This window comes from Amblyomma maculatum, chromosome 9 (assembly GCF_055883805.1).
Source record: "Amblyomma maculatum isolate TAMU_Amacu chromosome 9, ASM5588380v1, whole genome shotgun sequence".
In the NCBI taxonomy this organism is placed as follows: Eukaryota; Metazoa; Arthropoda; class Arachnida; order Ixodida; family Ixodidae; genus Amblyomma; species Amblyomma maculatum.
Genome location: NC_139352.1, coordinates 31,697,968 through 31,718,531, shown reverse-complemented (window position 1 = coordinate 31,718,531; position 20,564 = coordinate 31,697,968). Strand labels below are relative to the sequence as shown.

At 46.7% G+C, this 20,564-nt stretch overlaps 1 protein-coding gene across 1 annotated transcript in view; it reads left to right on the top strand.

Moving 5' to 3' along the window:
• The first annotated feature begins 19,069 nt into the window (after positions 1 to 19,069).
• LOC146178771 (lysosomal alpha-mannosidase-like) overlaps positions 19,070 to 20,564 on the top strand; it is a 41,271-nt gene continuing 39,776 nt past the window's right edge. Inside the window, exons 1-2 of the mRNA XM_084580023.1 lie at positions 19,070 to 19,123; positions 20,102 to 20,233. Of these exons, the coding sequence (XP_084436149.1) occupies positions 19,070 to 19,123; positions 20,102 to 20,233 (186 nt within the window). The remainder of the gene's footprint in view (positions 19,124 to 20,101; positions 20,234 to 20,564) is intronic.

The window sequence follows — 20,564 nt, the reverse complement described above, 5'->3', positions numbered from 1 at the left end:
GGTCTTGATTCAGTTTTGCTGTGAGAACGTACACAGCTTCCTTATGCAGAAGAGCAATGATGTCCAGAACAGAAGGTCACACGAAGCGACTCGGGTGTTTGCTGTGATGCGAACAGTTTCGTCTTCTCTCTCATGCTGTTTCTCTCCGTTGTGTTTAGAACGTCAAGCAAGTCTTTAATGATCTGCAAAAGAAGCAAAACATTGGGTAACGCTTATACTGACTCTAATGGCAATCTATTCTAAGGAATTTATATTCCTGTGTCTTGCATATGAGACATTTTGGCAGCAAAAAGACAAAAACATGCAGGAAGATAGCTTCAGAGTCTCCGTGTACCTTTAGTTTTTCTAAAATAGCCATAAAAAAAGTTCTCATTTTTATCTTTGGAGAGTTTCTGCGAATGCCTTCAACAGGACACTTAGCATTCAGGGCATCAAATAGCTCGTTCATCATAAGGATGAACTTCTCAGTGCCCTCCGTCCCTTCAAACCCCGATTCACGTTGTTCTCTGTCCGAATTGTTATCTGTTGTAGGCCGTCATTGCACCCGCCACCGTTTTGGTGGTGGACGACGGCTGTTGTTGCGGCGCGCGTCTTTCTCTCCCTCTTCTTATTCTTTCTTCTCTATTTTTTCTCTCCGCACGAGACAGCGGAGGTGGCTCAGCTACAGAGCCAGTAGCAGGCCCGTGCATTTTCTTTTCCTTCTTCCTACAGCCACAACAACAACTGTAGAACTTTAGCCCAATGATAACACTCCTGCTGAAGAGCTGAAATAAAATTCAACACAGAATTGTACTAAAGCATTTGATGAGTAAATATAATGGAAGATTCTCCTGTAAATTACAGAATTCAAAAAAAGTGCTTAGAGGCAAGACCAGCATACCTGTGTTGCATATCGCACATTCATCTTCTCCAATTTTCCTGGGTTGACATTTGAAAGCTTAGGGACAACTTTCAATTGCATCCTTTTTTCAGTTTCATAAAGCTGCTGATATTGTTTATAATTGATGCAGTCAGAGCCCACCTGGACACAAATAGGGGAAACAACATGAAAAATGCACTGCAAAATAAATATGCAGTTTACAGATTATAGTGATATTACCTTCGCATATGTAAATGACACAAGATGGTTCCTCAAGCACTTCATGATATGCGGTACATCACAAAGAAAGTGAAGAAAACGTCGTCTTCGCGGCTAGGATGGGGAATTTTGTGAACTGGACTATTCAGCTTGCCTAAAACTCCAACATGGATCCACATTGATCTATTGTTCCCGACACCATCACTGATCACAGCTACAATTAATGCACTGTGACGTTCGAGCTGTAGAACACTTTCTATATAACCAGCTTAGCAAGTACAAAGCCAGGAGCTGCATCTCTTGTGGCAAAACTAGCCACTGGCTGCACCCATTTATAAAACAGAGGGGTGAACATAATACCTAAAGTATAGTCGGCAAATATGACTCTGCTTAGCACTGCTGAAGTCGCAAAGTCGACAAACCCATCAAACTTCTAGGTTGACTTGTTTACGTGAGTCTTTTAGTTTACTTTCATCAAGTACAAATGTTCTACACCTCGGCACAGCAGGCTTGTACTTGAAGAAGGTGCGAATCATTTCAAGAGCAACTGCATTGCAGCCGTACTCACAAGGTACGCCTGAAACTATCTGATTGAGCCGGCTGTGGTGGGAAGTGCGAGCAGCTTCATGCTGCACAAAAGTCATACGCTTTGGGGCTTGCAATGCGAAGTAGCAGGCAGTTCATCACCCACCTCCTTGTGTATCGCATCTCTTGTGGGCCTTTTGCTTGCACTTGCTTTAGAGATGTTTCGAAGGCCAGCTGCTGTGGATTGGTGGCAGCGATCCAAGTGTTTCTTTCTACTGCACTGAATCTTTCGCTGACAACAGCCTTTTTAACTTCTTGGCATTGTCTACAAAAGCAATTCTTGCCGCTGCTGCTGCTGCTGCCCTCATTGCCTTCTCGTTGAGATTTTTCAAGTTATTTTGTCTTCGCGCTTGTCGGTTCTTCTTTCTCGATGCATATCCTTGCATGCATTTTTCTGGGTACGGCAGAACGCGCAAGTTGCCTGAAATGAGAGGACTTTGCACTTAAGAGATGTGCAGCAGCTGCTTCCATGTGCACCTTGTCCTAGGCAAACATGAAGTCTATCAAGGATGGTAATCAGTTTTTGCAAGTATTCAGCAGTGGTGATGCTGATACGCTTGTACGCCTTTGCTGCGCGCCCGCGGGCACTTGCTGTAGCCAGCTTTTCGTCATCTACGCAAACGCACTTTTCTATTTGCGGAGCCCTGTTATCTAAGCTGACTGTGAAAAATTCAATGAGAACACCATTGCCGTCTCCGAGGGTAATCCTCCGCCATGAAGATGGCAGCTCAAAACGCTCCATATCATTCAATGTGAGCTCTTCAATAGCAGCAGAACGTGTTTTTGGATCGAGCTCATTCCCTACCTTGTTCAAGCCACCGTCCTTATCTCCGGACCCGCCGGAGTGGCGCAGTGGTTACGGCGCTCGACTGCTGTTGCCAAGGGGCCCGGATCGAATCCCGGCCTCGGCGGCTGCTTTTCGATGGAGGCGAAAAGCAAGGCGTCCGTGCGCTGCACGATGTCAGTGCACGTTAAAGAACTCCAGGTGGTCGAAATTTCCGGAGTCCTGCACTACGGCGTCTCTCATAGCCTGAGTTGCTTTGGGACGTTAAAACCCCACAAACCAAACCAAACCAAACCAAACCTTATCTCCGAGGCCACGCGCAACCCACTGAGAAGTCCTCCGAGTGATTTCTCTTCTTTTCTGTTTCTTCTGAGGGGGCTTGGACAGGTATAAAGGAAGGTTTGGGAACATCGTCGAGACAGCACTTTCAATGAAGCTCCACTTGCCCCGCGGCGTTTCAACGACATTCCCATTGATCACATGTACATAGTTTTTGAGGATGTCTTGGTCTTAGAAATCGATGTCACAAACTTTAGACTTGGCAGAGAGTGCTTTGTCGACGCGTGGGATGGCCCTGTTCCGTGTGGAGCGAAGCGTCTCGTCGCTGGGAGCAAAGAACAAATTCCGGGCTGACTTGTTCGTATTAGTTGCATAGCCTCTGGTGCAGCCAGTCATGAAGCACGTCGGCATCGTTCTTTTGCCGTCCGCTGAATGAACAACGCGGCTCGGCTACGACGGTCGCAGAAAGTACCGAGACAGCAGTAAAACACGCATCCGCACACAACGCCAAGCCAGCCAAAACAACGTGACGTCGCACAAACCGCGCGCTAGCTTGCGTAGGAACAGAAGCCAAGTTCATAATTAGCGACAGCAAAACTGCCATTCAAAATTTTGGGAAGGGGAGGATATCGCCGGAGGCGGCCAAAATCCTCACCCAAAGAACAACAAATAGGAAAATTCAGTTGATTTGGACACCCGCTCACGCTGCCGTCCCTGGTAACGAGGCGGCTCACGAGCTAGCCCGAGCTCTCTACTTCCGGGTAGCCATCGAGCCCCCCGAACACTGAGCATACGACGAGCGTCTGCAAAATTACGGGGAAATCATCGACCATTATAAATTGGGACGTAGACTGGTACCCCCGCCAGATGTTAGACTTAATAATAGAGAAGCTGTCGCGTGGAGGCGGCTACAAACTAATACGTTCATGAACCCGGTCTGGGCGTTTCACGCGCTACCAGACATTAGGGACAATGATCTCTGCAAACACTGTGGGGCGAGAGGGACCCTCGACCACATAATTTGGGAGTGCCCACAATCTCCAGGGATAGGGCAAAATATTACAAGTAGAGAAGCCTGGGATACCCTGCTACGAAGCGCGGACCCTGCGATCCAGCACCGCACCGTCCATCTGGCGGAAGAGGCCGCAAGAAGCCAAGGGCTACCTGCCAGCCTCTAATCCGCGGGCGCACGACTCCCCGTTTCCGATGGAATTAAAAGTTGTACAACCAACCAGCCGCATTGACAGACCAAAGTGCGACGGCAGTGCCACTCAGCGAGGGAATCTGTGGCGGGTCCATGGAAGCACAGAAGTTTGAAAACTGAACCTAGTCTAGTAACATTGCTCCAGCTTAGTTGTCATCGCCGGCGGGTTCGAAATTATACGCGCCGGCCATGACGAATTAAAGTGCACAACGCGATATGAAATATGCGGCGCATGAGTACGTGACGCCATCTGTTGAATGCATAAGGTAGTAGGCCGGGGAATAACGAGATATAACGTGAATTTCGAAAATGCTTGCTGTGCAGCTAACGCTATAAACGGAACACTGTATTTGTTAGCGCTGTCGGCTAGGATGAGGAAGGCCAGTGACCTGCACCATGTGAAGACTATGCAGAGCGGAGAGCGTGACAAAAGAACATCTAGTTCTCTCTGCTTTCTGCTCCTGTGGAGGACGCAATGCTACAGGGGGCGCTCGGTTCCAGAATAACGAGGAGCAGACAAGGAAAACGAAAACCGCGTAAGCATACGCAACCGCGTACACCCAGTAAGAAGCCAATGCTGTGGCTGCTTGCAAGCAGCGACTGACTGAGTGATGTTCCGCTATACTCCCATTTGTACATTAGGCATTGAAACAGGGGCACAAGACTTGATCACTATTACTTTACTTCTTGAGTTAGTTTCCCTCTCCGTTTTCTTGCTTTTATGTACTATATATTTCTTCAGTTCAGGACACATCGTTTTTGTCCACACTGTAATTGAGCCGGCCACTACTATATCATCATTATCATCATGTCGTAGTGGGCCTTGTGAGGAAATAAAGCATTTTTATGAGCAATGGCGCACAACTTCACTTTATGGACTAGAATAGTATGTTATAACATACGTATTGACATCGTATACGCGATAACATATACCTTTGTCCTGAGGACGAGGTGATGCCTTGAAGCAAGAATAAATGCAAGCCAAGCCGCCGTTAGTGGCTTATAACATCTTTAATACCCAGAAAAGCAGTCAAATGTCTTTTTGTGCTTTAACAAAATATTTTCTTTACTGATTTAAGGCCCGCCCCTTAAAATAAAGCTGAGTAGTACTTGCAAGCAGGCTAGTTGGCTATACGTTTACGTTATATGTCTCGTGTTGACGGCAGGCGCTGATCAAATTCTGCCCGCACTTGATGGGCGACAGTGTCAACATACAGATTGAGAGGTTGAAACGAAGCGAATATCCGAGGAGCATGCTGATATCTGCGGATGAAAGCTGTTTGAAGAATATGCGACCCCGAACAAGAGAACATAAAGATAGTGAAAAGAGAAGACAGGTTGTTGTCCTGCCCTACGTACATGGCATATCACACAGTCTTAAGAAGATAGCCAGCTGATTCGAAATTAGGGTCGTGCTGTTCGTACCGAACAAGTTAAAAAGTATGTGCAGGAAGGTGAATGAAACGAGAGAGACTAAGGAAGGATGCGGAGTACTGCACAGGGAACGCTTTGTCAAACGCCGCACAGGTGTCGTGTACAAGATCTCTTTGACCTGTGCGAAGGCCTATGTGGGCAAACAGGCCGATGCCTCAATGAAAGGCTAAGGGAACATAGAAATTCGTGTTCCTCATTGTCGGCTCCAGGAAACCTGGCGACCCATTGCTCTCGTTGTAAAACGGAAGACGATCAGCAGGACTTGAGGGGTACTCATTGTGTACCAAGGTTCACCGAAACCGAAGGGCTGGCAGGCGCAAAAAGCAGTTATAAAAGACAGATTATCGAAACATTCAAGATGATTTCGGAGGAAGAAGGGGAATGCGAGAGTGTTCCGTCGCTGGCGCTGAACAGCAAGGAGTTGATACTGCTTCGTTCGGACAATGTGACAAGGAGTTAGATGCAACTTGTCATTATTTCCGTTTTATTTTCACTTAATTTTTTCCTTCTGAGTTTCTTCGCATTTTTTCTGAATCTTTTGTTTACTTCTTTTTCGTACTGTAACCCTACGGCTTTTTTTTTTTTGTGATGTATTCTGCTTCGTACCACGTACAACAATCTGTTGGTGGCAAGCGCATCATCGGTGTGAACGTCTAGGTTTAATTCTCTAGTGTGTGTGTTGTGTTTGTGTATAACCATGCAGCGCCAGAGGTCGCCGGAGCCCCTCAAAAAACACTGGAAGGATGCCGACCATATATCCCGCCGCTACAACAGTTCTTGCCCATTTCTAGCGGTAGCTGATATTGTAACTTTGCACAAGCTTTTATCTTTGAGCCTGTTTTATGCGAATGGGCACATATGTAATGTATGTATGCAACTGAAGTAAGCGGAGGCACCTTGTGAATAAGGCGGACGTTTGAAATGTTTGACGCACTTCACGGATATTACGTGGCTGTGATCAAAATATATGCTCGCCAGGTGAGAGATGGCTTTCTCTAAAATCAGGAATTATACCCAAGCGCAAAACTCATGTCGTGTTCCCGCATGTTTTTTGCATATATCAGGTTCAATTTAACTTGCACAGCATGGTACTCATATAAAATATAGGGGGTTCCATCAAAAAACCAACGCATAATCGTTTCGCAGAGTACGCATTTGGTATGGCACAATGCACTTTACAAGAAACATTTTTAATATGCATTTGGGCAGATGACTAAATGACGTAATAGACTCCTAGATTTTCAGATCATGGTCAGCAGCATAGAGATTCTTATACCTCATAAGTGTATGTGAGCGGTACATGCACAGCTTTCGCAAATGTATCCTCTCAACTCCATTCTCCGATTTCCAAAGGTAGTATTGTTTACTCTTCCGACTAACTCTTTCTTCAAGGCGCTGCATTCGAAATCGCGCCTGTGGCCTCGCTTCGTTGGAGACTTGGTACCATACACAGACCGCCCAGGCCGAACGTGGACGGGATTTTACACGACGAGGCCGAACTTGAAAATGATGGTGCGATACGCAAACGGGTTTCTCCAGGTATGTGCAGTTCCATAACTCTTTTCTCTTCTAGCAGCTCCTCTCTTGGCAATCTACATCTCTGTTGGGAAAGGGCAAGAGATTCAGGGGGAAATTATCGCAGTGTTAACAGGATCAATGGTGCAGACTGACACGGCGAATTCATGGTTAATCTGGAAGTTCTATACTCATAGTCCTATGGTAACCAAACATGCCATTTTGAATTTTGTTCAATTTTACAGGTTATCTTTTCTTTCTGCATAAGTTAACTTTGCTTTTGTCGGAATGTAAACCAGTAGTGTGTGATTATGCACGATATTGAATTCGTCGTTCGTTTCTGAGACAAAACTGCAATGACCTTCCACGTATAAGAGGTGCATAGGCTTCATGTACTGCCATTTTCTCGCATAAAATTTCCGCGACGCGTTCACTATATCCTTGGGCCACTTAGTAACATCTGAGCACTTAGACAGTTTCATAAATGGTACATAACACTCCTATCCTGATGAACAACCAAAACAGCCACTCTGCCAGCGAATGTAGATCGACAAAATAGGGCGTGTAATTTTGCGTGGCAATCCTAAGTGCATCAACTTAAATTGAAAACGCAGCTTACTAAGCAAAAAAGAAGCGCAATTAACTATATTTATAACTCTAGTATTATTTAGAGAATTCCGGCAAATGGCATAAGGCCCAATTTAACCGGATCTCTAAGCTTAAGCTGCGCTGTCACTCAGCTTGGAAAGAGAATGCCGGCCGCACTTTCGGAGCCACCCTCTGATTCTCACTAAGAATAAAAATGGTATTCACTTACACTCACTGTTCCTTTTAGGTGCACCATTCACATCGGTTTACTATGATCCACACTACAATTTTTTGAAGACCTACGCTAAACGCTTGCTAACAACTACAAGGAAAAAGGGAGCAACGTTCGTTAAAGTTTAAGATGTATAACCAATTATGCACGACTCTCGCAACTCTAACCGGAATATTTCTCAGAGCATACAAATGACCTCAAGGACAACACCGGCAACCTGTTCCAAAAGCTCGAGGAGGAGCCGGTTCTAGACCAAGACACTCTACCGGTGGAAACAGGAAAATAAAACTAAGGTTAGTTTCAATAATGGCACCAAGGCTTCCGGAGAAAAACAGAAAATCACTCCCTGCACCAAATATACAGTCTCGGGTCAAAAAATCTTCAAAGATGGGAACGAACAAAGCAGCATAATACACTCCAGAAGAAGAGAAAGTTTCTTCCACATTTTGTCAGAGCTTTCATAATATTCATCAATAATTAGGACAGAAAGGAGAGAGAAGGCATCAACGTTAGAAAGTTGATTTTATTGTTCCTGACAAACTTTATATATGCCTTTCCTGTAAGTTCGTCCATGTTCTGGGTACGTTTGTCCTCATGCTGCAGAAAAGGAAGCTTCCATTAATCGAAGCAAGATTTTCTTTCTATACCATACCACTGTATTTGGTTTTTCTAACGCTGCATTCATTCTTTTAACCTGCAATTTTCTTGGCACATTCTAAATACTCCGGCTAAGTGTGTATTGTTTATCTTTATTCAACTAAATACTTTCCAATCCTTGTTTCCTCGTTCCAACCAATTTCTGAAATCCGAGCCTCATCACCTTTACCTAGTAATGTATAATCTCACTCTGTACTATGCTCAACAGGCTAGCAAGCAGCTATCCGTTCTTCGAAAGGGAGCAACAACCAGAGAAGTAAGAAACCTAAGTAAGTAAATCCTAAACACTAAATAGCATCAATATTATACACATTTTGGAGATTTCTTCGCTATAAATGGTAGAGAAATACAATAACAGCGCGCTGTAAGGTAATGAGGGAGAAGTGGTCAGCTGGGTATCGCTGTTTGGGTGCAAAAGCGCCATAACGGGTAAACCAAACCAAACTTTGTGTGTCATGCCTCACCTTGAGGTTGACATTGGCCAACCAAGCTAAACAGTCTCTTCCCACCTCAGGACAAAGAAATCGTCCGATTGGGATAGATTCGAGTCCGGTAACATCTGCTATGAAGCGATATGAAACCTCGAAGCTATCACGAGGTTCAATTAGTTCCAAGTCAATCTTTCATGTTTTACAGCCATTTTTTAGCGTTGTCCAATGAGAGTCATCTTCATCAACGTAGAACAGTGCGTAATAGATCCAGACTCAAAGCTGCCACATCGCCCTTTAGCTGAGCGTCAAAGGCGGTAGCCGGTCTGAATAACTGACTTCTGCCCACCAACAATATTGACTTAACGTAATTCGAAAATTGGAATCCTAAAATTGCTTTCAGCCATATTCGAAACAAACTTCTCGCACCCGAAAGACACTTGTCCCCCCAACGAAATTGGCGTGGCTCACCTCTACTATTTTGTTAGTAAGCCTTGACCATATATTAGTACCCATTAGGACTGTTTCGACTGACACTAGATTCGGTAATGATTCAATACATCTCTGTTTTCATGTCGTTATTGTTATGCACCAAATATTTTGCATATGATGAAACTTGTTGATGCACCTGCTAACATTGGGTGAAGGATCTGAGCAACATGCACTTCCACACTTTCTGTCCAAGACTGGCGAAAATACGGCATATTTCCACAACTTCTCGTATTAATAGGATATATTTTAATCTGCTCTCGATGGGGTAGCTTTGCGTTCTCTATCAAGAAGCTCCATGGTTAGCCCCGAGAACTGTGACGTCGACATGGTCACGTTGCATCAAGTAACCGAATGGCATTAATACGCAAGGTGGCCAAGTTTGAAACGGAACATTGTACCCGGAAAAAAGAGCGCGGACGCTCAAAATTTCTAAGTTGTCTACGTTTCAAAACGGTGTTGTGCCCTGAAAATGTCGAAGCTGACCTACCAACCGGGCCCGGTAGAACACAATCCACCGTTGAATGTTCGCCGCCACAGCGCTTGCACGCGGAGCGCCAACTCGCACTATCATGGCCGTAAGCGCTGCAACGACCGCAGCGCACCGCCGAACAAGCAGTGCCAATGTGTCCCTCAACGCCGCACCTGGAACACACGCGTTTCATCCCTCTATACCCCAGCATCACGCGGGTCCCAGTTACCATCAGGAAGTTGGGGGTGACCGCGTGATTTCCAACTTGACGAGCCGCGTCCCGTTCCTGACGTGGATCCTAGACTGGAACGCTACTTCTGACACGGATCGGACTTTTCCGTACGGGCAAAGCGCCGCAGCGAGAGCCTCGTCGCTGACGCACGGGGGAAGACGGTAAACCGTCACATAAACCACCGGAGCTCCCATCTGCTCCAGCGGCACTTCTTTTCCGGCGAGACGCAGGACACCTCTCGCCACCATTTTGGTCGCTTGCGCCATGGAGGACACGGCGGCCAGGAAACGAAGACCTCCAAGGTGCTGCAGGTACTGCAGCCCCCTATTCCGACAACTTCCTCGATAGTGTCAATGAGGCTGTCCGCCGGAACAGGTTCCGGCACCGTGAATGTGAAGCACTGCGCCTTGAACGGGCGCAGTACCGGGGTGGGTCGTGCAATGGCTCTTTCCAGGGCCGGAGCAGCCGCGACAGAAACGCGGCGCCGGACAGGCGGATCCTCCGGGGGGAGGGCAGGAACGATTCGGGGCGCAGCAGCCGAGCAACACTTCGATCTTAGCCAAAAGGCCAGTCCACCTTCGTGATCGTGGAACTGCCGGCACCAGTAGAGACTATCGAAAGAACTAGGCACGGGTCCATTTTTGCATGATACTGATCATCGATATCACGTTTGAAAACACACACAACATCACAGAAAAGTTTATAATTCCCGTCATGGCCCTTCAAAGGCACTTCCTTGCTATCTTTGATGGATAGTCCTCACATTACCTGTCTTATGACCTGCATGCTTATTTCAATAGCTTTGGCATACTTCGCAATATAGGAGTCTGTGGAAGGCACGGGTAAAGAAAGATAAATTTAGGGATGCCCACTGCCTGATGAAGAGCAGTACCCATGTCGCACGCCCATTTTCAAAGGCGATTGAGCCGATAGCCTTCGAGAATTTCAATCGCGATTGAACTCGGAGGCGTTGTGCCTCTGCTACACTATAGTGCCTAGAATATACTGGCATATTTTAGGCACTATAGCTACACGGCAAAATTCGAAGGCTGTTGAAATAGATTTGGTGTTTGGCGAAAAACTTGTGGCGCCACTATCGTTGCTTTCGGTTTTGCTAGAACAACTAAATATTTTCTGTAAATGCAAAATAAAAAGTAACTATTGCCTTTTTTAGTAACTGCAGGTTTTTAGTTGTTATTAAAAGACAACTTTGTGTTTTTTAACTTGACAGTCATACATCTGTGCTTTTTATTGTGTTTGCTTTTCTCATCTATGCTGGTTAGAGTGGTAGAGAGTACAAATATAACGCACCTTAAAAAGGGCGGCTCTATTTTTAAATTATTACACGCACTAATATTTTACCGCGCAAATGAAGGATATGAAATAATAACACTTGTTCATATTTTTGTATCGTAAACGCGCTGTGCGGAAGAGTGCGCGTGGCGCTCCTTTGGTCAGCGCTAGCAACCTTGCGCGATGTTCGAACGCCTTCTAGATCTCAATAGAGTTCTGAGCTGTTCTGTTGACTCTGGAGACTATCGACTCAACGATCATTTAAAACGCCCGTGCGGCAGCGTTCGAAGGCCTTCGAGTCAATAAACAGTTCGTGCGCCTTCGAAGTGCCCGTGTGACAGCGGTATCATCATCATCATAATCAGCCTGATTATACCCACTGCAGGGCGAAGGCCTCTCCCATATTTCTCCACTTAACCCGGTTCTGTGCTAGCTGCATCCACTTGACCCCTGCGAACTTCTTAATCTCATCCGCCCACCTAACTTTCTGCCGCCCCCTGCTACGCTTTCCTTCCCTTGGAATCCAGTTTGTTACCCTCAGCGACCATCGGTTATCCTCTCTTCGCACTACATGTCCTGCCCATGTCCATTTCTTCTTCTTAATTTCTACTAGAATGTCGGTAAATTGAGTTATTTCTCTGACGCACTCTGCACACTTTCTTTCTCCTAATGTTACCCCTACCATTTTTCGTTCCATACCCCTTTGGGTTGTCCTTAACTTAAGTAGAACTCTCTTGGTTAGCCTCCACGTTTCAGCCCCATAGGTGAGTACAGGCAAGATGCAACTGTTGTATACTTTCCTCTTGAGCGATACCGGTAAGCTGCTAGTCATAATCTGCGAGTGCTTGCCAAATGCGCTCCATCCCAATCTTATTCTTCTTGTTATTTCCTTTTCATGGTCCGGATCTGCGGTTACTACCTGTCCTAAGTAGACATATTCGCCTACTACCAGTATTTCCCTACCTAATGTAAACTGCTGTTCCTTCCCGAGGCTGTTGAACATTACCTTTGTCTTCGGCATATTGATTTTCAAGCCTTCCTTTCTACTTTTCCTGTCTAGGTCATCAATCATTATTTGCAGTTCATCCCCCGAGTTGCTTAGCGAGGCAATGTCATCAGCAAATCGCAGATTACTGAGGTATTCTCCCTCTACCCTTATCCCTAACTGCTCCCATTCCAAGTCTCTGAATACTTCCTCTAAACAAGCTGTGAATAGTACTAGGGAGATTGTGTCTCCTTGCCTAACACCTTTCTTTATGGGAATTTTGTTTCTTTATGCAGAACTATGGTTGCTGTGCAGCCACGACGGCTGTTGCGACGCTCGTCTGTCTCCTTCCTTTTTCTTCTTTCTCTATTTTTAAATAATGTTGTTTATTGCCTCAGGGCTAAAAACATTTCAAATGGGTATTAAATGAAAGAAAACGGTTGGGTTTTCTAATAAAGTTCAAGAGTGAGCGTTGATAAGGCCCTTGCGTCTAAGCAATGTGAGAAGATAAGTTGTTCGACGAAAGGCCCACTGCCGTCAGTTGCTGAATTCTCGTCTGCTTCAGTGCCGGGCAAACCCATAAGTGGTGAATATCTGCCTCATGATCTTGTGACTTACAGACAGGACATCCTGGACGTTGATATTGCTACCTGATGTTCCCGAGATTCTTAGGTGGTGCCTGGGAGCAAAAGACGCTGACGTCGGCTCGCGCGCTCTGTGCGGAAATCTGGCTGCTGGTACAGCTTCGCCCGCCCTGTCTTTTAGGCACGTTAGCCCTATTGTCCGTGACATAGCTTGGTGGAGGTGCTGAGAGTCGATCCCAGTACATGTCCCGCACACCTCCTCACACCCAGGACTCAACTCCTGCGCCAGTCGACACCCCTGTACACCGTGCTAGCCGGAGGAATCAAGACCTGCCCCCTGAGCACGGACCGTTGGAGTTCGGCAGCGCAGCCGCCCCACGACCTGCCATGCAAGCTCCAGCTTACTGCACTTTGCAGAACCCATGACTGCATCAGCCCTTACACGGTAGTCAGAGCGAAGTTGTTGAAGACTGGCTCGTCCAGTTTGAACCGGCCGCCTCATTCAATCAGTGGGACGACGCCGCCAAGCTTAGAAACGTCTTCTTCACCATGAAAGATGACAGTCGTACGTGGTACGAGAACCTAGAAGCCGCCCTAAAATCATGGATCGAGTTCTGTCGACGCATCCTGAGACCTGTACCAGCGCTAATCGGCGAGAACGCGCAGATACGGCCTTACCGTCTCGGGTGCAGATGCCGAATGAGACTGTAAGCACGTATGTGAAGGATATGACCCGGCTCTTCCGACGATCTGGCCCGGCCATGCCCCAAGACAAAAAGGTGCGCCACATCATGCGCGGCGTTAAGGAACAGCTGTTTGCTGGTCTCGTGCGTAATTCACCGAGCACAGTTGCCGGGATTCTTGCGGAAGCTGTCACAATGGAGCGGATGCTCCAGCAGCGCTCTACCACCTACAACAGGCCGGTGCTCACCGCTTCAGTTGTGGAGCCGCTTTTGGCCTTCGGAGACACCCAGATTCTTCGCGACATCCGCTCTGTTTTACGCGAAGAGCTCCAGACGCTTTTCGGTGCTCCCCAGCCGATGGTCAGCTCTATAGCTGGCATTGTCCGCGAAGAGCTTCAACCATGAGGTCTTCGGTACCATCTGCTGATCCGTCACCTTTTCCCGCTAAGTACCATCGTCCAGCGTATGCAGATATGTTGCGATGCCCTGCGCCCATTACGACGCCATTACAGCCGCCTGATCAAGGCTCACTCTATTCCGCAGAAACTGAGTAGTACATTGGCAACTGACGACCACCCCAGCGGAAGGCGGACCTGAGGCGTGCCCCAAATCGCCAGCGCCTGTGCTTCCATTGCGGGGAACCAGGTCATCCGTATCGCCAGTGCGCTATCGAGACCTGGGACTGCACGGATTTCTCATCAACATGCATCGCCCTTCATTAGGCCAACGATCTCGTGATATTGAGGACTAACCCAGCAGCGCATGGCGCCAACCTCCCAGCGACAGCCACGCTCTCCGTCTCCACATCGACCATCGTCGCAGCCCAGCTCCTTCTGGATGGCACAGCTACGGTCGTCTAGTCCACGTCGGGAAAACTAAAGACAGCGACGTCCGGGGGCGAGGCCGCTTGCAATCGACGCGACGAAGAGCCCCCGACAACGCGACCTGTGAGCAACCGCGACTTGACGTCACTGGATATACCCATGGTCCTCGGCGGCTATAAGGTTAGCGCATTGGTAGACACAAGCGCTGAGGTTTCGATTTTACGTGGGAAGCTAGCGGCGCATCCTAAAAAAAGTAATGACGCCATGGTCTGGCACGCAGATTCGCACCGCTTGCGGACATGTCGTAACTTCGAGCGGTCAGTGCACGGCGAGAGTCCAAATTTGCAACTCCACGTTTGTTGTCAGCTACCTCGTGACGCCTGACTGCTCCAGTGACTGCATCCTTGGTGTAGATTTTCTCCGTGAGTATGGACATTATCGACCTCCGGAAGCGTACTGTGACATTTTCGGCCGAGAAAGTTGCTGATATTGACACCGAGAATCGCCAACGACGCCGCGCCACCCTTCGAATTGCCGCCGAAAGCGTTGCTATTCCGCCACGTTCCAGTGTTTTTGTGACTGTTACCTGCGACAAACTACGTGACGGGACAGCTGTCGCTGAGGGTAACCAGTCCCGTTTGCTTACCCACGGCATCACCTCGGCGCGGAGCCTCATCCACCTCCGTAACGGCCGATCTAAGCTCCTGGTGACTAACTTCACGAACGAACCCCGTCATCGTTTCCGCGCTACTGCAATCGCATTCGCCGACTCCTTAGCGGACGTTTCTGAATGTTTTACGTTCGCAGCAGTTGAAAATGTGCGTCCATCCCTTGACAGTCTTGATATTAGTACAGATCTCTCGGAAACACAGCAGCGCGAACTGCGTTCTCTCCTCCTAGAATACAGTGCTTGTTTCGCGAACTCATCAAAAATTCAGCAAACACCTCTTGTGAAGCACCGCATAATTAAGCCCGACGATACCCGCCCTATACCCCAGCAGCCGTACCGCATCTCAACAACGAAACGTGAAGCGATTCAGACACAGGTTCAGGAGATGCTTTGGGATGGTGTCATCCAACTGTCCAACAGCCTGTGGTCGTCCCCTGTCGTACTGGCAAAGACAAAAGATGGGCCCCACGCTTCTGTGTTGATTATAGAAAATTGAGCATCACTAAAAAAGACGTCTACACGCTGCCCCGTATCGACGACTCGCTGGACAGACTACGTTGCGCCCAGTACTTCTCCTCAATCTACCTGAAGAGCTGGTACTGGCAGATTGAGGTCGATGAGCGCGACCGTGAAAAAACTGCTTTTGTCACCCCATACGGTCTGTATGAGTTTAAAGTGCTGCCTTTCGGCCTATGTTCAGCACCGGCTACTTATCGGCGCATGATGGACACGGTCATCGCTGGCCTCAAATAGCAAATTTGTTTAGTTTGCCTCGAGCAAGGCATAAAGCGCACAACCTGGGTCAGTGAAGTCAAGTCTCAATGCAAGGCACTCTTAGCAGATTATCAGAGTGAGCCGTCTTCAATGGGATATAAATGAAAATGGTTGGTTTGGTTTGCGGGGTTTAAGTCCCAAAGCGACTCGGGCTGTACGAGACAACGTAGTGGAGGACTCCGGAAATTTCGACCACCTTGGGGCTTTATTGTGCACTGATATCGCACAGCAGACGGGCGCCAAATAATTACTCCCTTTATCCAATTGTCTATTGAAACCCACCACATTCAAAGGAAACGCGAGTAAGCGACGCCGCAAATCCGCTGAGCACCTCCGCAATGGTGCAGGGAAAGCTCCGACGAAGAGGCACGTCCTATTCCCTTATGCCGGAGGAACTATCAAGAGATCGCAGCCACCACTACATTAACACCTTCGTTGAGACTCAAGTTATTCGAAAACGGCCCTGACGATAAGATGTGCCGTCGCTGCGGAGGCCTAGGAACCCCTTTCCATATTGTATGGGAATGTCTAGACTTTATTCGAAGAAGGCCCCTAGCGAAAATTCCCGTTCTCATCCGCCCGGTCGACTATGGGTACTCCCACTGTTCTTCGAATGGCGTGACCGTCACTTTGCTCTGGGCAAAACGCAGTGAGGTTGTGGATGCAGGCCCAAGAGCCGATTTAAAGCAGTCGCCGCGAAATGAATCTGGCCCGAGGCGACTGCGGTGATACCAGATGCCCGCACAGATGCTTACCTCAAAAGTGTATTTTCAGGTATATACCTAAAAGACGTTTCAATCGATCTCCTTCGCCCACAAATAATTACCGCTGGCCTCGTCACAGCAAACGTCATCAGTGCACACCTAGTTTTTTCGCCATCCTAAAATGCATCACAAGACCAGTTGTAATCATGTTTGTGCTTTGATAGTGAGCTGTAAAATGTTATAAATAACGTCAGAACCATTTCGCAGCATAGTGGTGTCAAATCCTAGCCACACCTACAACACGATACTCTGATCATTGGTTACTAAGAGCGGTGCCGCCAGATTCAGTCACAGTGACCCCATTCGAAAGCAAGCGATGAATAATGACGTCATCGTTTTTTAGGGTGTGAAGGCAGGGTAAAGTATCCCGGAAGTTCTAAACTGATAGACACTGCTATTAAGTGACTCTTCCCGTCTCATTTAAAATACCCCTACCTCTGTCCCTAATACGACCACATAGGTTTAGGAGAAAGCAGTTAGAGGAAGTGCCATGACTCACTTGCTTTGAACAACTCTTTTCATTTTACAGACGACCGAATTCTAAACAATCAATAATAGTGGCTCATGTGCAGTATTTTGTTCACTGTGAGTATAGGAGTAGTACTACCAACGTAAACATTCAAAATCTGTTTTGCGAAGAATGTTAGCTAATCCATTATTAAGTATTTAGATTTTCCTACTTGTCCGCTACCATTGCCACCCTCCCATCCGACCTTGGTGCCAGTTCACCTTTAACACTTAAGCCACGCCTCTTTTCGCCGGGAACGTCCAGTAAGTATGAACTCGCCCAAATCATCAAGGCTGCAACGTCCTTCTAATTCAAAGTATTGCATACCTTCCTGCTTGAACACAAGGGCCGCATCATCAAAATTTTTTCGAGCCCCTGATTTACATCAGAAAGGTATTTTATTCACAAGACGTTCAAATGGGCTTCCTTCATTGTGCACATGCAATCTTTCACCACAAAAAATGGCCAACATACCAGCGTTAGAAAGTTTATCACACTTATTCGCGTGCAAGCTCTCATCAGATTTGAATAAAACGCACGCGTTTTTTTTTTTCCTTTTTTTTCAAGATGTGCATTGCTTAGCATTAGCTACCTGCAGTGACCCCCTTAACATCCTGTGCCCGAAACACTCCGACACTTGTGGGCATAGAGGTCAAATAAGGAACGAGGCTTCACTGATCATAACACTCTCCAAAGTACCAAAGTAACAAGTTTGAGGGGAATACATTGTTGTAGTGGCGAAAGCTGATCCATAGATAAGTTATGTTTCTGCGAATGAGGCATAAATATAGAAACAAGTAATTTAGACACAATTGGTCTTGGCGCTTGCTCAAAGGCGTTCACCGAATACTCCTTCCCAACATGAGCAAAATAATACGCGAAGTTTTCCACAAAAATAAAAGATAACAGGAGCCCAATTTACAGTGGTATTGACTGCACTGCATATGCACTGTAAACGGCATCCTGACAGCATAGCAAGACTGCGGGAATCGGCGGCAAAGGAGCGTGCGCAATAATTGTGGCTGGCTGCTCTTTCCTCGCTTGCGCCTGGTGCCACCCGTTTTGTCTGGGTCACAGCAGAATAGGTTTAGAAAACCCGGTGCTCACGTACTCGCAGTTTCCGTCCATTGTTAAGGGGTCTCTACATAGGTACTTCACTGTGAGGGGAATATTTATTCAACAGGCTGTTCAAGCAGTGCACGTTTTGGGCTCAAGCTGGGAAAAAACAAACAAACATGGTTTCAATAGAAAGCGCCTCACAGCTATCATTTGCTACATTTTAAGGAAACTTCGTAGTAGCTTGTATTGTATTTTGCTGCAAAAACGAGTATAGAGCTTGTTTTGAAGCATGAGAGATATATAGACATAAAAAAAACGACTTCATTCAATGCTAACTTTCAGCGAAAATCAGTGTTATGACCTTTTTGACTATTTTTATCTCGGCGTCACAATATGCACCTTATACGGAGAATATAGAACTTAATAATTTTTTGTCCACTTTTAAACTCGTGCCATAAAAGCCGTGTAGAATTTTGTAACCATTGTTCGAAAGTAAATAGCCGTGTAGCTCAATCTTGGCATTCCGAGGCCATAATAATGTCTTCAGGAAGGTAACTTTGCTAGCGAAAGCTGCCACTGTTAGGCCTCAGCTTTATTCGTTTCTCCCCATAGTTCATGACTGCCTCTGTTATAAGTAAATGCAGTACATTTGTATAGGCACACGGTAACCGGTTGCTAAAATAAACTTGAACTTGTCCTCACTGCCACGTTCAGCTTTATTTCCTGCTCACGAAATGGTGGTAGCGTTTATCAAGGCTGGGTGACATTTTCATTTGACCCAATTTGCGGAATCCTGTCCCACCACACCATCACTTTCTCTTTTTGCAGGCGAAGCCGTCGCTACATTGATGCACCACGATGGGATCACGTGAGTGACGGCCGACGTAGACTGCATCATAAATGCCTTGATACTATCTAAAATTCCATTTCAGGGGAACGTCTACACACATGGTCACCGGCGACTACGCCTACATGCTGTACAAGGGCATAGAGAAGTGCGAGGCAAGGAGACACTCTGTTTCTCGATCGAGCAAACGAACGTTAAAATGAGTCGACAGAAAAACTTAAGATACGAATACGTAAGATAGATACTGAGTGCTTCCGGAGTAAAAAAGACTGGCCCTTGGAAAGGCCACTGTGACACTAAAACGTGTATTTTCTGAAGAAAAAAGTATACGTGAAGAAGTGAAGTGAATAGAGGCAGACCAGTTCTACCTCTAAACCAGCTCCAAAGCGTTTGGTAAATTTATACTCAGCCCACCTAATTTAGGCAAAATACATTTCCGTTTTTCGAAAACTGAGGCTGTTAGCTTCAAAACATTTATGCATGCACCATTCTCACTGTTTTCCTTTAGACCTGGCATCGCTATGAAAAGCTGGAAGCAAAATTCGGCAGCAGGTGAAATGATAGGCTTACATGCTGACAGTCACAATGATAATGGCGAGCAGCGAAAAATTTCCGAATTTCGCAAGTTACGCATCATATTATCAAGAAAGGTTCGCAAAGCTTCTTAAATTCATTGCAGGTAGGAGAAATGAGTGTCTTTTCGAGCTCAAATCTTTAAAAGGAATGTCATGTACACGGGAGTCCTTTGGGCTTTTAATGATAAGATCGCAATGACTTTCATTAAGCTACAGCATGTCCCAGGCACTACGTGCGTAAAGTGTCGGCTGTTCAACGTCACAGGAAATGTAGCCGTTGTCCATGCATCATAATGGTTTACGTTAGCACTAGAGGTGGTCTCCATCCCAAAGACAGACCATAACTAGCCTCAGAATTTCTTCATTGTGTATTCATGCTCTCGAAAGGTGAGCTCAGCGAAGAGAGAAGTCACTTTTATAGTGAACACCACATGAGCGCAGGCATCACAAATTGTCGTCCCAATATTGGCAGTATGTTGGCATTACTCAGCCCTTCATAAGACTAGTGCATTTTGGGAGGCTGTCTGTAATTGGTAGACACCAATCTGCGAACTGCAGGCACTGATCAGCGCCACCCTGGCAGCGCTGCTGAACCCGAATGCTTCGAATGTGGATGAAGCAGCGAAGGAGATGCGATTCTGCCACCTTCTCAACCAGAGTGACTGCCTGCATTCTACGGCGGAAAACCAGGTATGCTGCAGCAAATGAATCACTGCTTACCTAAAACGTTTTTCGATCTTTCTAAAGACTTTTAAAGGTCCCTAGACGCACCTTTTATTAAAATTGCTTTCTAAACTCTCCTTCTCGAAATTTTAGGAAGCCTAAATTGGTACTTAGGCTACTTAAGCGTTCTGAGACTTCTTCACTGACTGTTCAAATACCTCTGATAGAGATATATCCACTCATAATAACGAAGACTATATAGGGCAGCTAGGCAGCTAGGATATCAACATTCATTCGCTCGCATGCAGTAATGAGGAAATGGCCGGAGGGGACAAGCTTAGGACTTGCAACCATTCAT